The sequence below is a fragment of the Typha angustifolia genome, chromosome 15 (assembly GCF_048772165.1).
Source record: "Typha angustifolia cultivar Huaian chromosome 15, ASM4877216v1, whole genome shotgun sequence".
NCBI classification, from domain to species: domain Eukaryota; kingdom Viridiplantae; phylum Streptophyta; class Magnoliopsida; order Poales; family Typhaceae; genus Typha; species Typha angustifolia.
This window is the reverse complement of record NC_133253.1, coordinates 14,722,165-14,738,212: the sequence shown is the minus strand read 5'-3', so window position 1 is coordinate 14,738,212 and position 16,048 is coordinate 14,722,165. Positions and strand designations below refer to the sequence as shown.

The window sequence follows — 16,048 nt, the reverse complement described above, 5'->3', positions numbered from 1 at the left end:
CCCTTTCTCAATTTCTTTTTTTTAACCAGAATGGAGTCATACTGTGGGCCTGTGGCTGCCACTATTTTGGGGTTCCCACCAAAATGTCGTTTTCGTTTTAATGAGTTATGGTTATTTTCGGTTCCCATTACAGATTGTTTTTTCTTTTATTTTCTTTCTTCCTTTTAAGTTTATTTTTCTATCATTTAATGCTCGTTAAATACTGATGGAATAATGTAGGCCATAAATAATTTGTACCCTCTTTTTCCTGTCCTATTGTTGGTTTTTCTTGTTCTTTTTCTTCTTCTTTTTTTGGCTGCTGTTATTTTTTTTTTCTATCTCTTAATCTTCTCTTTTTTATATATAATTCTCTAGTCACTATTTAATTAATATGGTAAGAAATTAATTAGAAATAGTTTAAATAAATAAAACTCTTTAATTAATATTTTAAAATTAGAACTTACCTATATTATAAATAAATTTTAATATCTACTAAAGAAATTGTTAATTACTGGTAGAAATTTCTTTGTTCTGCTATAGATAGAATTCGAATTTGAAAAAACTCTAAATACAAAAGTTTTAGACCATGATGTTGCAAATTTTATCCAATTAGTTTCATAATTTTTGGACATCGAATGATTATTTTTTGAATATTTTTTTCAAAACCGTACTGAACTAAGTTTCATAGTAATATGAAATTTTATTTATATTATAAAATATTTATATTTAAACTATGAAATTCTAATTCTACATAGTATAGTTTTATAAAAAACAAAAATATTCAGAAGATGTGCATCTAACATCCGTGACATCATGATTTAAAACTTTTGTATGAAATATTATGAAATTAATTGAATAAGATCCATGACATTATAATCTAGAACTTTTTAGTTTTTTCAAATTCAAAATCTGCAACCAAGAGGAATTCATAGTTTAAATATAAATTTATCTTCTTTATCTTTTACTTCATATGCTATTGTTATTTATTTATTATTTTTTTTCTTATTTTTTTTCTGGTGCTCATTCTTCTTCTATCACGCAGAGTCATGCTTTTTGTTAGTTATCTCACAATTATCTCCGATTAATATTTTTACTTTATTAATTAAATATCAATTAGAGCAACTTATAGCAAAAGAAAAAGAGAGTGATTAAAGAATAGAAGGAAAAAGAGAAGCAATAGAAAAAATATATTAATAATTTTTATAAATATAATAACAAATGTCGTTGTTCTTTTAACAACTTTTATTATTATTTTTATATATTACAAAATTTGCATACTTCATAATTATAAATTATATAGAAACAAATAATAATGATACAGAGTCATGCTTGTTGTTATTTAATTAATCATAATTATATTGTGGTTCTGAACTAATACAGATTAGACATGATTAAACCATTTCGAATTATATCATTTTTTATCTTTATTTTATAAAAATAATATAACTTTTGGCTGGCGCGTTGGAACAAGGCATTTGAATGTTTGATTTGCGTTCATATCTAGAGTCCTATTTTTGGTCGTTCAAATACGGTCGAGAGGCGTTCGAACACACCTCAAATAAGTTATTTCATATTAGACTTTGTTTAGAGTTTTTAGATAATTTGTTAGCCTCCAAATATGTGGAAAAATAGCTATCTTGATATTATTGATTATTGAAACTTAGTTTGCTTATAAGCTTGAGCTAACTTTTCCCTCCTCCTTCCAATTTGAACTATCGTCTACTACCGTGGTTGATCCTTCATCGCTTCTCTCTCCTCCTTTCAGCGATCAGCTATACTTGGATAGCATGTGATCTTGTTCCAAATACTAACCCATCCATTATACCCATCATCATCTCCCATAATTCTAACCAAGTAATCCACGTCCATCTTGTCACCTTTTGACCTTTGGTCATTGTTTTTTTTATAACTTTCAACTTACTAGCTCGATCGACGAAATTTCGGTTGTGTTGGACACCTAACTTTTAGAGAAATAACATCCAAATTCCAATGGTTGGATCGATCCCTATTACCTTCGCAAGTTTTGTGTTGAGTTCTGTTTAGATTAATAAATTAGATAGACAATCATCTTCACCAAAGCAACCGTAACAAATTATCTCACGAGTATCTCCAATTAATTTCTTATTTATTAATTAAAAAGTGATTAGAAAGATTTATATAGAAATTAAGGGATAGAAGAGAAGGAAGCAACAATAAAAGAAAGAAAGAAAAACATATTAACAACTTTTGCAAATATAATAACAAGTTTTGTTATTTTTTCTATACACTATAAAATTTATATATTTCATAATTATAATTTACATATAAATAAATAATAACTATGTAGAGGTATATTTTTATTTATTTAACTAATCATAATTATTTAAATATTATCTCAGATTAATCTCTTACTTTATTAATTAAACAACTATTAGAGAGATTTACATAGAAAATAGAGAATAATTATGAGATAGAAGAAGAAAAGAAAAAGATGAAGAAAAATAATAATAATAAATAGCAGTAGTATATGAAGTAGAAAATAAAGTAGATGAATTGTTTTTAAACTATGAATTCTTCGTTCGGTTGTAGATAGATTTAAATTTGAAAGAAACTTCGAATACAAAAATTTTAGGTCATGATGTCACTAATTTTATTTAATTATTTTCATAATTTTTGAATGTTAGATAGATGAATATCTTTTGAATATTTTTCTAAAACTATATAAAATTAGAATTTTATAGTTTAAGTATGAAATTCATAATTTTAATATAAATTATTTGTATAGTATTAAAAAATATTAACAAGATAATCATCTGACGTCTAAAATTATGAAACTAATTCAACAAAGTCAGCGATATCATGATAAAACAATTTTGTATTCAAAATTTCTTTAGATTCGAAGTATATCTACAGCGACATAAAGAACTCATAATTTAAGTACGAAATTTATAATTTAAGTATGAAATTCTAATAGTAATTTATAATTTTTTAAGTATATACTATAATTTATTTATAACGTATATTAAATTTTATTTCTGAAATATTGATTAAGGAGTTTATATTTATTTAAACTATCTCTAATTAGTTTTTTGTTATATTAATTAAAGTATAATTAGAGATACTTGTTTAGAAAAGAAAAAAGAAAAATAAAAAAGAAAAGAAAACAAACAGTAGCAAAATAAGAGAAATTAAATAACAACAAAGAAGAAGAAGAAGTGAGTATGAAATAATTTCTGCCTTGCATTATCTCATCAACATTTATTGAGTAGTAAATGGAAGAAGGTCCAATTTAGAAAAACCAAAAGAAAAGAAGCCTCCTCCTATGCAATAGAGACCAAAAACAATCCTAACTTACCAAAACGTAAACAAGTGATTCTTTTTACAAATAATCCCATTGATTTTGTAAAAAAAAATAAAATAAAAAGTAAGGCACAATAAACTAGATACTTGACTTGTCGTTGCAGCTTACTGATCTTGTCTGGATTCATTGTAAAAGAAAACTCCCTTCTGTTCGACTGTCAATTGGGAATTGTACTTGTTCCTAAAATAACCATATCCTCATTTCCCAATGTTCGATGCCATGGTATATTAACAAGCACTTAGTCTAAAATGACAGGTATCAATCAAACCTTGCCACCTTGCATGCATAAAACTTACTTGAATAGCCTGTGAACTGGGTGGCATTTGTCTTCTTCTTTACCCACCCTCCCCCAAGGGAGTCTCCTCCTCCTCCAACTATCATAACAACTCATTAAATAAAAAGTAAGATAAAGCTAAAGGTTCCAAATCGGCTCACCAACCTGGAAAAAGAAGTGGATGGAAGAACCCCATAACGTGGCTTGGTGTTTCCTCCCTCTATTAGGAAATAGACTTATAGAGGTGACATTTGGGGAGGGAGGCTGCTCCCGTGGCAGGATTATTATAAGTGCTTTTTAAAGGGGGAAAGCTCAAGGGGTCGCAAGAAGATGGCTTTGGAGATGAAGGCAATTAAGAACTTGAAACAAATTCTTCCTCAGAGTCGAGTTAGCTATGGATTGGTCGTCGGATTCTTCTTTGTCTTGCTCACCTACTTCACCATGTCTGAGCAATTTGCAATTCGAGCTCCAAATGGTTAGTTTTCTTGAATTTCTTAAGTTTTATTGCGGTTTTTATATGCTCTCTGAATTCTAACTAGATTTTCTTGGTTATTTTTTTAAATTTTTTTGGCAGCTCTTTCGCAGCCAACATCTGGGTATGAGATTAATACTAGCCCATCAACTGAAGAAACGAAGAGTTCTCCAGAGCTAGGTAATAAATTTAATTCTAGTTCTTGGTATAGAAAGTTTTCAGATTTTGATGGTTGATATGAATATTTGATAATGGATAAATTGCAGGATTGGAGGAGAAGACACAAGAGAGCAAGCCAGACCCAAAGCCAGTTCCTGTCAAGAAGGATGAGGTGATCATAGTGCAAAAGCAACAATCAACTACACCAAATGGTGATGCAGAGGAAACCCAACAATTTGGTGAGATATTGATGTATCTTCTATGGAATTTAGAGCAATTTTGTATAGCTGTAGGTGCTGGTCAAATCGAGCAGTTGCTAACTTTCATTAAGCTAATCTCTTCTATCTCAGGGGATGTAAGGAAAAGTGAGGAGACCCACAAAGATTTTGGTACACTAATTTCCGTTCAAAATTCAATCCAACAGTCTATTAATTTGAACAAAGCCATAATTATTTCATCCATGCAGGTGGAGGGGTTGAGAACCTCAACCAAGCTCCGGCTAAGAAGCTGCTCTGCGACATAACCGACCACCGGTCGGACTTCTGCGACGTCGAAGGCGACGTCCGAACCCACGGGATCTCGTCCACGGTCATGCTTGTTCCTCCCACTCCCGGACCCAATCCAGATCCCCATGAATGGAGTATTAGTCCCTACTCTCGCAAACATCTGGAAGGCATCAAGAAAGTGACCGTGAAATCCTTGAACGGCCCCCATGAAGCCCCTCCTTGCTCCATCAAGCAGAGCATCCCCGCCGTCGTCTTCGCCCTCGGCGGCCACACCGGCAACTACTGGCACGACTTCAGTGACGTGCTGATCCCTCTGTTCGTGGCTTCGCGGCAATTCGACGGGGAGGTGCAATTCCTCATAACGAACATCCAAGGATGGTATATGGGCAAGTACAAGATGATCCTCCACAAGCTTTCGCGGTACGAAATGATTGATTTCGACAAGGACGGCGCCATCCGATGCTACCCACATGTCATCGTCGGCGTTAAAAGCCACAAGGACTTCAGCATTGATCCATCCAAAGCTCCGAATGGTTATACCATGTCTGACTTCAGGAAGTTCATGAGAATGACTTACTCATTGCCGAGAGATTACCCAATAAGGTTGAGTGACAACTCTACTAAGAAGCCAAGGCTTCTCATCATAGCAAGAGGCCTTAGTCGACGCTTCACCAATGTGCCAGAGATAGTTAAATCCGCAGAAAATCTCGGCTTCGAAGTCGTCGTCGTCGACGCCAAGTTCGACGTAAACATCGCCGAATTCTCACAGATTGTGAACTCATGCGACGTGATGCTCGGCGTGCACGGCGCCGGGCTGACCAACTGCATCTTCCTGCCGACGAACGCCGTCATGATCCAGGTAGTCCCCTACGGCAAGATTGAATTCATAGCTAAGATGGACTTTGGCGACCCTGCCGTTGACATGAATATCCAGTACTTGGAGTACAGCATCAGTGCAGAGGAGAGCACTCTCATGGATACGTTTGGGAAGGATCATCCACTCATCAAAGATCCAGATTCAATCCACCGGAGTGGGTGGCAGAAGGTTGGGGAGTTTTACCTCGGGAAACAAGATGTAAGACTCGATCTGAATAGGTTTGCACCCACTCTACTGAAAGCCAAAGAGCTCCTCCGTGGATAAAGAGTAAACTCAACAAACATTCATACTTAGTACCATTTTGTTCTTCGTTCATTCACATTTTATGCTTATATTCTTTTTTGTTTCAATTCTATGTGGAATGGGAGAGGGATATAGATTATGTTGGCATTGTATAGCAATCTCAATGAATAAGAAATCACATAGCACCTTTTTTACAAGTATTAAATGCTGGCTCTTTCAAACAGAGGATTATTCCAAGTACCTAATAAAGTGAGTCATTTAAACATATAGAGGCTGGAAATATATATATATATATATATAATGAGAATATTAAAAGTCCTCTCAGATCCAAAGTTTTCTTTTATTATTGGTAAGCGACCCTCTACCTTCCTCACGTCGATCTCAGCACCGTCGGCAATAACAACTCCAGTAGTGAATTACTTTATTATTTGTTCTAGATTTCTTTGGATGCTTTTTGGCATCTCTGCATGTACTGCCTTCAATAATTCAACTCTTACCATCAAAGTCTACACAATAGAAAACTCAACAATTACTAAAGAGGAAGGTGTCTTTTAATTTGTCCACCTCCCACATGGAGCTTGTGATTGACAGGTAGATGCTTACATGGCCTTCCTTAGTTGTTCCCGAGACTTTTTTTTTTATCTCTGTTTTTTCTTTTAACCAGAAGACTATTTGAACCTTCGCTGCGGACCAAAATCCACGTGATGCCATTGAAATCTTCCATGTGATGGGGCCACCTAAATTAAATATAGAAATAAATAAAATTCCATGTGCTTTCTTTTAACTTGCACCCTTAGAATAAGGCAGAGGGGGCCCCAATTGGACAGCAACATTGAGAGATGCAGCAGGTAAGTTAAAGGCTGTCCAGTTGTGCAACCCTAGATTTGCTATTCCCAACCTCCATCAATAAAATTCGCGTCTCTTTTTCCCCTTTCCTTTCATTTTATGTCGTATTTGCCTAGATTTTTAGTTTTTGGAAGAAGATTCGATGTGGGAGCCAACTGGACTGTGTTAGAGAGATGACATATGAGCTAACAAAAAAAATTGAAGCTTTCTTCCCTGGGGGGAAAAGAGAATGGCTTCTTCTGCGTATAGCCGAACGTTAAAGCCTTCCCCATGGGAGCCACGATCTAAGTACGATGCAAAGCCGGCGAAGAACGTAAGCAAAATCGAGACGAGAAAGCTTGGGATTGGATTGGTTGCAGTATGCTGTCTTCTTTTACTGACCTACGTTTCCACTACTATGTTCTTCGCAATCAATTCCCCTGTTATCAGTAAGTTCTTGATCACTAAATATTACCACGGATGAGAGGGGATTCTTTATTCTAATCGTATTATTTTGCAGCGATAACTACAATGCCAGTAACAGAGGAAGCTTCTGCTGGCCCAATGGCTGAAACCATTTCCATCTCTCAACCAGAAGGTACAGAGGATGGATTGAAGAACGCAACCATGGTTGAGATCAAGCCAATCTCCGAAGAAAATTTCCCGAAAGTAGAACCGATCGCCGAGAAGAATGATATAGCAACCACGGACAGGAGGCCAATCTCCGGCGAAACCTTCCCGGAGATAGAACCGATCGCCGAGAAGGAGTCAGTGAAGGTGGAAGAGATTGCATCTCCTCATGAATCTGATGCTGCTGTTAAAACTAAACCGCAGCTAGGTTCGTTCTTCAAACATAAAACGAATTAGTACATAAAGGAACTCGCTTAATTTTTAGCTTTATCGTTGTAGATGAGAAAGAGGTTGAAGCTGTGAAGATTGAGAGCAAGCTCACTTGCGATGATAAAGGTGTGGACAAAGGCTTCCCTTATGCGCGACCGGTCGTCTGCGAGATGAGCGGCGACATCCGAATCAGTTCGAGAAGATCCACCGTCGCTCTAGTCACATCGTCGTCGCGAAAAGGGATCGGCGAGCGCCGGATTAGGCCTTACGCCCGCAATGACGATTTCCTTCTCCCCGGAATAAAAGAAGTGATCTTGAAACCCGAACATAACCGGCGGAGAATCCTGCGATGCACCGCCAACCACAGCGCGCCCGCGGTGGTCTTCTCCGTCGGCGGCTACACCGGAAACTTCTTCCACGACATGGCGGACGTCATAATTCCCCTCTTCCTCACTTCCTACCACTTCAAAGGAGAAGTGCACTTCTTGGTAACGAACTATAGGTCATGGTGGATTAGAAAGTACCGGCCGGTGCTGACGAAGCTCTCGCGGCATGAGGTCATCAACTTCGACGCCGACAAGGAGGTGCATTGTTTCCGGCACGCGATAGTAGGATTGATAAGAGACCGAGACTTGATCATCCATCCGAACCCGAAAAGAAACCCGAGGAAGTACTCTATGCTCGACTTCACCAAGTTCCTCCGCCGCGCCTACTCGCTGAAGAGGAATTCACCGGCCATCCTCGGAGAATACCCCGGTAAGAGGCCGAGGATGCTGATCATATCGAGGACGGGGACGAGGAAACTGGTGAACAAGGGCGAGGTGGCGGCGATGGCGGAGGAGTTGGGATTCGAGGTGGTGGTGGCGGAGGCGGGAGGAGACGTCAGCCGGTTCGCGCGCGTGGTAAACTCGTGCGACGTGTTGCTCGCCGTGCACGGCGCCGGGATGACAAACCAAGTGTTCCTGCCGACGAAGGCCGTAGTGATCCAAGTCATCCCTTGGGGGAAGATGGATTGGATGGCGGAGAACTTCTACGGCCGGCCGGCGGTGGGCATGAAGCTCAGATACTTGGAGTACTACGTCGCAGAAGAGGAGAGTAGTCTTGTAGAGCAGTACCCGAGAGATCACATGGTGTTCAAGAATCCGATGGCAGTGCATGGGCAGGGTTGGAAAGCGTTGTCGGACATGATCATGGCACAAGATCTCAAGGTCAACTTGAAGAGGTTTAGGCCTACTCTTCTTCAAGCACTGAACCTTCTACAGGATTAGTAAAGGCTATTCATTTGTTGCACATAGAATTGTTTGTAATTCTTACAAGTATTCTTTTTCTTTTGTTACATTTTATTATAATTAATTTTGGTTAACATGGTGCCCGGTAGATCTTTCTTCTATAGATTTTTTTTTCTTGATTCAGTGATTTTGATATATTTAGCTAAGAATGACCAATATTCTTTTTATTGAGAAATAGCATGTAGGTTAGAGATATTATTCACTAAAATAAAATTACTACAAGCTCGATACATAGAGAAAAGATATAGATGGTTCGAACGACCTATGCAACATGGCAAAACACAATAGCTCAATGGAGAGGGTTTAGCTATGTGCGGAAGAGAACTGTTTGAAAGTTCTGGGGAAGAGCCGTGATTTGACTCCTTGGCTTTAGCCTATGGCCTCGAGAGAGGCGGCCTTCGTTGGGGCCTCTCCCTCCCTGTTTCCTCTCTGGTTCCCTCTCCTTCTGTTTCCCCATGGTGGAAATGTAGTTCATACTCCTATTCTGGCCTCTTCCTCTCCTGTTCTAACCCCTTCTCCATCTTCTTCCGGTCTATCTACTGGAATATCTTATGCTCCTACCTAGTCCCTCAGCCTCATTTTTGGGGGCCAAAACAATGGTCTGCCTCTTGCAACTTCTCTCCCGTCTTCATCGATGCCTAACATGACCAGATTGTGGGTTAGAATGGCCCAAGGTACCCTTGTGAGAGCAACCAATACTAGTATCATCTCCGACGAGCAGATTGCTAAGTTTAAAGCCTCTACTAATGATGTGATAGGCTCTGATACCACTTGATAGGCTCTGATACTAATTTGATAGGTTCTGGAACTAAAAGATCAACTGCGGAATAATTCCTTAAGATATGAATTTATTGTAGGAAGCAGTCCACACAATCGTGGAAAAATATTCGTCAGATATTTGGTAGTTAGAAAATTACGAAACCAATTGGGTTGGATCTGTAACTTTCTAATCTACAACTTTCGTATTTATACCCTTCGCAGATTCGAATTGTAGAAGGGACAAAAACACGGAATAACGTAGGTGATGGTGGTGGTGACAGGTGGAGTGAGTGTTAGGGTTATGGATGGGTATAGAGATGAGGGTGGATTCTGTAATTGATTAAGGGAAGTAGACGAAGGGAACAAAGTGGTCAAAATCCCAAAGAAGAGGAGTGACTCGACAGACGAGGGAGATTAGAAGCGAGGAGAAACCTTGCCAACGGTAAAAGTGAAAGGATGGTGAAGAGGGAGGAGGAAGGAGTCTAGAGAGATGATAGGAGGCAAGAAATCAAGAATCCAATCTCATTATGAAGTTGGTTGCCATCCACATATTTATAGAGGCTAGCCAACAAGTCCTAAAACAATATGAAATCTTAATTTTAGAGAATTCCCGTCGATCTCGTTCGAACGCGCCTGATCACGTTTGAACACACTCAAAAAGACCATTCTCTAGATTTATGAACATGACACAGACGTTCATAAGGCGTTCGAACGCGGGCGTTCACAAACGCGGGCGTTCATAAGGCATTCACAAGGCATTCATAAGTGTTCGAATGCGACCACTTGCCTTCGAACGCGACCTACAGGAATTTTATTTTAATGAAAATAAACACCTAATGCAATAAGAAAAGATTCTAACTAAGTGTATTAGGCCACCACGCTTCTCCCACTTTGCTCTCAAGGTGAAAAGTCAAGGAAACGCTCCAAGATATTAGTCTCCAACTCCCATGTCGTCTTATCAGATGACTTGCCAAGCCACTCAACTAGAATCTTCATCTCGAATCTGGTACCATGTCCTCGTCGACGTCTAGCAAGTACTCGAACTGGCTCTACGATCTCTATCTCCTCCAATGGCTCCGGTAGAACCGATCCAACAATCTCATGATCTCCAATGCGCTCCCTCAGCAATGAAACATGGAAGACAGGATGCACTCTTGACCCATCCGGCAACTCCAAACGATATGCAACCTGACCAATACGTTCGAACACCCGAATATATTGGCGGTCTAGCAGCAATGCACCTCGATTCTCCAACTCTAGATGGTGCTCCGGATCATCCATCACCTCTTGCAACAATATCAAAATATCTGGGTTAGATGTACATGCATATCTCAGCTCATCAAAGAAGGGAAAGGTAGGAGATGAATAGGTTGCAAACTCGGCGGTATCAGGTTGGCGCGATAGTGCATCCATCGCTCTATTTTCCGTTCCCTTCTTGTATTGAATTTCATAATTATACCCCAGCAATTTTGTGACCCATCGCTACTGTGCCGGAGTATGTGTGCGCTGTCCCATAAAGTATGGAAGGCTCCTTTGATCGGTTTGAATAATGAATCGTCTATCAATCAAATAAAGCTTTCACTTTGTCACCGCATATAGAATTGCCAATATCTTTCTCTCATAAGTCGATAATTGCCGAGATTTTTGCGATAAAGCTTTGCTAAGATAGGCAATGAGACATCCTTCTTTCATTAGTACTGCTCCCACGCCAACACCCAATGCATCACATTTCACTATGAATTCCTTGGTGAAATCCGATAACGTTAGAACGGGTGTCATCGTCATTGCTGTTTTTAAATTTTCAAAGACTAAAGTGACTTCATCGGTCCATCTAAAAGAGTCCTTCTTTAATAAAGAAGTGAGAGGAGTAGCGATCTTGTCATATTTGGCGATGAATCGATGATAATAACTAGTCAGCCCCAAAAATCCTCTCAATCCGGTGGTAGTAGTAGGAATAGGCTAAGCGGTCATACATACAACCTTTTGAGGATCCGCCGTTACACCATCCGCTGAAATGATATGGCCTAAATACTTCACCTTTGGTACTCCCCATAGGCACTTGGACTTCTTGATCTTTAATTGGTTTTGCTCCAACAAATTTAGCATGTCCTCCAAATACCGCCAATGCTCCAATTCAGTCCTGCTATACACCAAAATATCATCAAAAAATACTAAGACATACCTTCGCAAAAGAGGCTGAAATATATCAATCATGAGACCTTGAAAGGTAGCTGGAGCATTAGTGAGACCAAAAGGCATCACTCGGAACTCGTAATGCCCGTCCGGAGTCCGAAATGCAGTTTTGTGCACATCCGTCGGGTGAACTCTAATTTGATGATACCTGGTCCTCAAGTCAAGCTTACTAAATATAGTCACCCCTGCAAGCTCGTTCAGCAACTCCTCGATAACCGGAATAGGATATCGGTTATTGAGGGTAATAGCGTTTAGTGCTCGATAGTTGACACAAAAATACCATGTTCCGTCCTTTTTTGCACCAAAAGTACGAGGGGATGAGTATGAGCTATGACTTGATTGTATGAAGCCTTGCTCCAACATCTCGGCTACCATCTTTGAGATAAATTTTTTTTGCATATGTGGATACCGATATGGCCTCATGTTTGCCGATGCAGCCTCGGGTACAATCTCTATACGATGGTTCGTCGCTTTCCCCGGTGGCAACTCTTACGGCTCCTCAAATAGTCCAGAAAAGTTATCGAATAAATTAGACAATTCAATGGTAGTACCTGAACTTGTTTGAGGCTCATCTCTTACTGATCTTAACTGAAGAAGAGAGGCCAAATCATATGCACAAGGCAGTCCCATCATAGGCTGCATCATAGGAATCGACGAAGACCGAACACCATTAAGCCATACATCTTTGTTTTCTTGTTTATATTTCATCCACATGCTCCGAAAATCAAATGTGACGAGTCCCAAAGTTTGTAACCACTGAGCACCAAAGACAATGTCCGCTCATCGCAGCGCCAATGGATACAAGTCCATAATGATGTCATGTTCTTGCACTCGTATACTGACTCGACGACACAAGCTCTCCGCCCTAAGCTTCATGCCGCCTCCAATAGCAACGTCAAACCCCGTGGTTGGTTTGGCATCCAAACCCAATCTTCTCACTAGCCTCTCGTTTAGAAAGTTGTGTGTACTCCCCGAATCGATGAGGATGTACACATAATGCTTTCTAACAAGTCCGTCTACTCGTAACGTCCTCGGCACGAAAGTACCCGAATATGCATGCATCGATATTTTAGCTTAGATATCTTCCTCTATGCCCTTCTCAACGGTCTCCTCTGGACACTCTCCATCATCAACTACCTCATCATCCTCCTCTGAACAATCGATAAGCATCACACTCCCGATCAGTTTAGAACACCGATGACCAGGGGTGAAACGCTCATCACATCGAAAGCAAAAACCCTTCACTCTTCGTTCCTCCACCTAGGCAGGTGTGAGAGTTCGAACGGGGGGTCTAGTGCCTCCTCTAACATCTGAAGAAGGTCTCAAAGGTGGTCGAGGTCTAGTAGTCGCAGCCACTATTTTTGAAACTACAGAATTTTCAGTCGGCGTTCTAGGTGCAAACCGCCCATCTCGGTTGCCCCAATTAGTTTTCGTTGTCATCTTTAGAGCCCTATGCTTTTGTTCCATCCTCACGGCCTTCTCAAAGGCCTCCTCAAGAGTAGTAGGACATAGAGCACGTACATCCGCTTATATCTCCTCTCGTAGCTCCGAAATAAATGTACTCATCAATATCCGTTCGGGCCTCGGTGGCTCATAATGATTGCTAACTCTTTCAAACTCAGCTTGGTACTCCAATACGGTAGTCCTTTGAACCATCTTGCTTAATGTGGCAGCAAAATCTTCATAAGCTGCTGTCTTAAATCTGCATGTAATCCTTCGACAAAAATCAGCCTATTCGATAAATCCACCACCATAAATAACCGATCTATATCAATGCAATGCCGTTCCTTCGAGGTGGAAGCTTGCCATTTGGACTTTTGCATCTTCCGCTGTAGCTTGACAATTAAAATATTGTTCAACTTGAAACACCCAATCTGTTGGATCACCGCTTTGAAATTTTGGAAAGTCCAAGCGTGCGATTCTTCCCCGAATAGCGTTGTCGGGTTTGCGAAAGATCCTTGGTTCAGGTCTAAACTTTTGTGCATGTTGATCGCCTTCCCTAAATCCTCGAGCACGTCCATCACCAACTCCATAAGGATCAACCTTATTCTCATAGTGCCAATCTTCCTTATCGACGAAGCGCACCGATGTCGCACGCCTCTTGGGTTCCACCACCGCTAGTCTTGAGTTTTGTAAAGGAGGTAGGGGATGATGTGAAGGCATAGGTAGGAGGGGATCATTGAGACTCGTATGACGCACCTGGACCTATGGGGTATCGGTTCTATACGATCCCACCGCTGGTCCTTCTTGAAACTCCGTTCATCATGGAGGAGATGACGAACCTAATCGATTCACGACATATTCCTTGAATTCGTTGTGATCCTTTTGTATGTTGTCAACTTTATGCAACAATGTTTGGAAGATGCCCCTTAATTCATCCATATTCGAACCCATGGACGTTGGTTGACTCGGTCATACCATGGTCACTCCAATGGAATTGGCCTCACGGTTAGGATCATCATGCATTGAGTCCTCCCTTGTCGGTGTGCTTTCCATAGGTCTCCTTTTTAATGTCATCTTCCTTGTTTTAACTATTAATGGCGGTCTGAGATTCGCTTGCTCTGATACCAAATTGATAAGCTCTGATACCAATTGATAGGCTCTGATACCAAATGATAAGCTTTGATACCAATTAATAGGCTCTAATACTAAATTTATAGGCTTTGATACTAAATTTATAGGCTCTAATATAAATTTGATAGGTTCTGGAACCAAAAGATCGGCTACGGAACAATTCATTAAGATCTGAATTTATTGTAGGAAGTAGCCCGTGCAATTATGGGAAAATATTCGTCAGATATTCTCTGGTAGTCAAAACATTATGAAACTAATTGGGTTGGATCCTTAACTTCCTAATTTAAAACTTTTGTATTTACTCCCTTAGCATATTCGAACTGTAGAAGGGACAAAAATATGGAATAACGTGGGTGATGGTGGTGGTGATGGGTGGAGTGGATATTAGGGTTATGGATGGGTATGGAGATGAGGGTGGATTATGAAAGTGATTAAGGGAAGTAAACGAAAGGAATGAAGTGGTCGAGATCCCAAAGAAGAGGGATGACTCGATAGACGAGGGAGATTAGAAGCGAGGAGAAACCTTGCCAACGTTAGAGGTGGAAGGATGGTAAAGAGGGAGGAGTCTAGAGAGAAGATAGGTGGCAAGAAATCAAAAATCCAATCGTATTATGAAGTTGGTTGCTATCCACATATTTATAGAGGCTAGCTAACAAGTCTTAAAACAATATAAAATCCTAATTCTAGAGGATTCCTGTCGATCACGTTCGAACGCGCCCGATCGCGTTCGAACGCACTCAAGAAGACCCTTCTCTGGATTGGCGAACGCGACACATGTATTCACAAGACGTTCGAACGCAAGTGTTCACAAATGCATTCACAAGGCGTTCACAAACGCGGGCGTTCACAAGGCATTCAAAAGCGTTCGAACGCAACTCCACCTGCGTTCGAACGCGACCTACATGAATTTTATTTTAATGAAAATAAACACCTAATGTAATAAAAAAAGATCCTAACTAAGTGTATCAGGCCACCACGCTTCCTCCACCTTGCCCTCAAGGTGAAAAGTTAGGGAAACGCTTTAAGATATCAGTCTCCAACTCCTATGTCGCCTCATCAGATGGCTTGCCAAGCCACTCAACTAGAATCTCTATCTCAAATCTGGTACCATGTCATCGTTGACGTCTGGCAAGTACTCGAACTGGCTCTACGATCTCTATCTCCTCCAATGGCTCTAGTAGAACCGATCCAACAATCTCATGATCTCCAATGTGCTCCCTCAGCAATGAAACATGAAAGATAAGATGCATTCTCGACCCCTCCGGCAGCTCCAAACGATATGCAACCTGACCAATACGCTCGAACACCTGAATATATCCGCGGTTCAACAGCAACGCATCTCGATTCTCTAACTATGGATGGCGCTCCATATCATCCATCACCTCCTGCAACAATCTCAAAATATCTGGGTCAGATGTACATGCATTCCTCAGCTTATCAAGGAAAGGAAAGGTAGGAGATGAATAGGTTGCAAGCTCGGCGGTATCGGGTTGGCGCGATAGTGCATCCGCCGCTCTATTTTCCGTTCCCTTCTTGTATTGAATTTCATAATCATACCCCAGCAATGGTGAGGCCAGTTTGAGTGCCATCCAGTCAGGCTCGCTGGACCAGGCTTTGCAAGTTCAATCCAATCATGCAACGGCTTCCTTGAGACATGGTGCCATGTTGGCTCTACCTCGATTGGGGTGACTCAAGCCTCGAGCCACTCCTCGATGTGC

At 40.2% G+C, this 16,048-nt stretch overlaps 2 protein-coding genes across 2 annotated transcripts; both read left to right on the top strand.

The window, feature by feature from the left end:
• The first annotated feature begins 3,746 nt into the window (after nt 1–3,746).
• On the top strand, nt 3,747–6,047 carry LOC140779434 (beta-1,2-xylosyltransferase XYXT1-like). Its single transcript, XM_073124495.1, has 5 exons — nt 3,747–4,068; nt 4,168–4,245; nt 4,332–4,463; nt 4,575–4,613; nt 4,691–6,047. Exons 1-5 carry the CDS (start codon nt 3,924–3,926, stop codon nt 5,869–5,871), a joined length of 1,575 nt encoding a protein of 524 aa, XP_072980596.1. The 5' UTR covers nt 3,747–3,923; the 3' UTR covers nt 5,872–6,047.
• A 693-nt stretch (nt 6,048–6,740) lies between these two features.
• LOC140779659 (beta-1,2-xylosyltransferease XAX1-like) lies at nt 6,741–8,890 on the top strand. The gene is made up of 3 exons (XM_073124847.1): nt 6,741–7,124; nt 7,196–7,513; nt 7,585–8,890. The coding sequence occupies exons 1-3, from the start codon at nt 6,926–6,928 to the stop codon at nt 8,781–8,783; spliced, it is 1,716 nt and encodes a 571-aa protein (XP_072980948.1). The 5' UTR covers nt 6,741–6,925; the 3' UTR covers nt 8,784–8,890.
• The last annotated feature ends 7,158 nt before the right edge of the window (nt 8,891–16,048 follow it).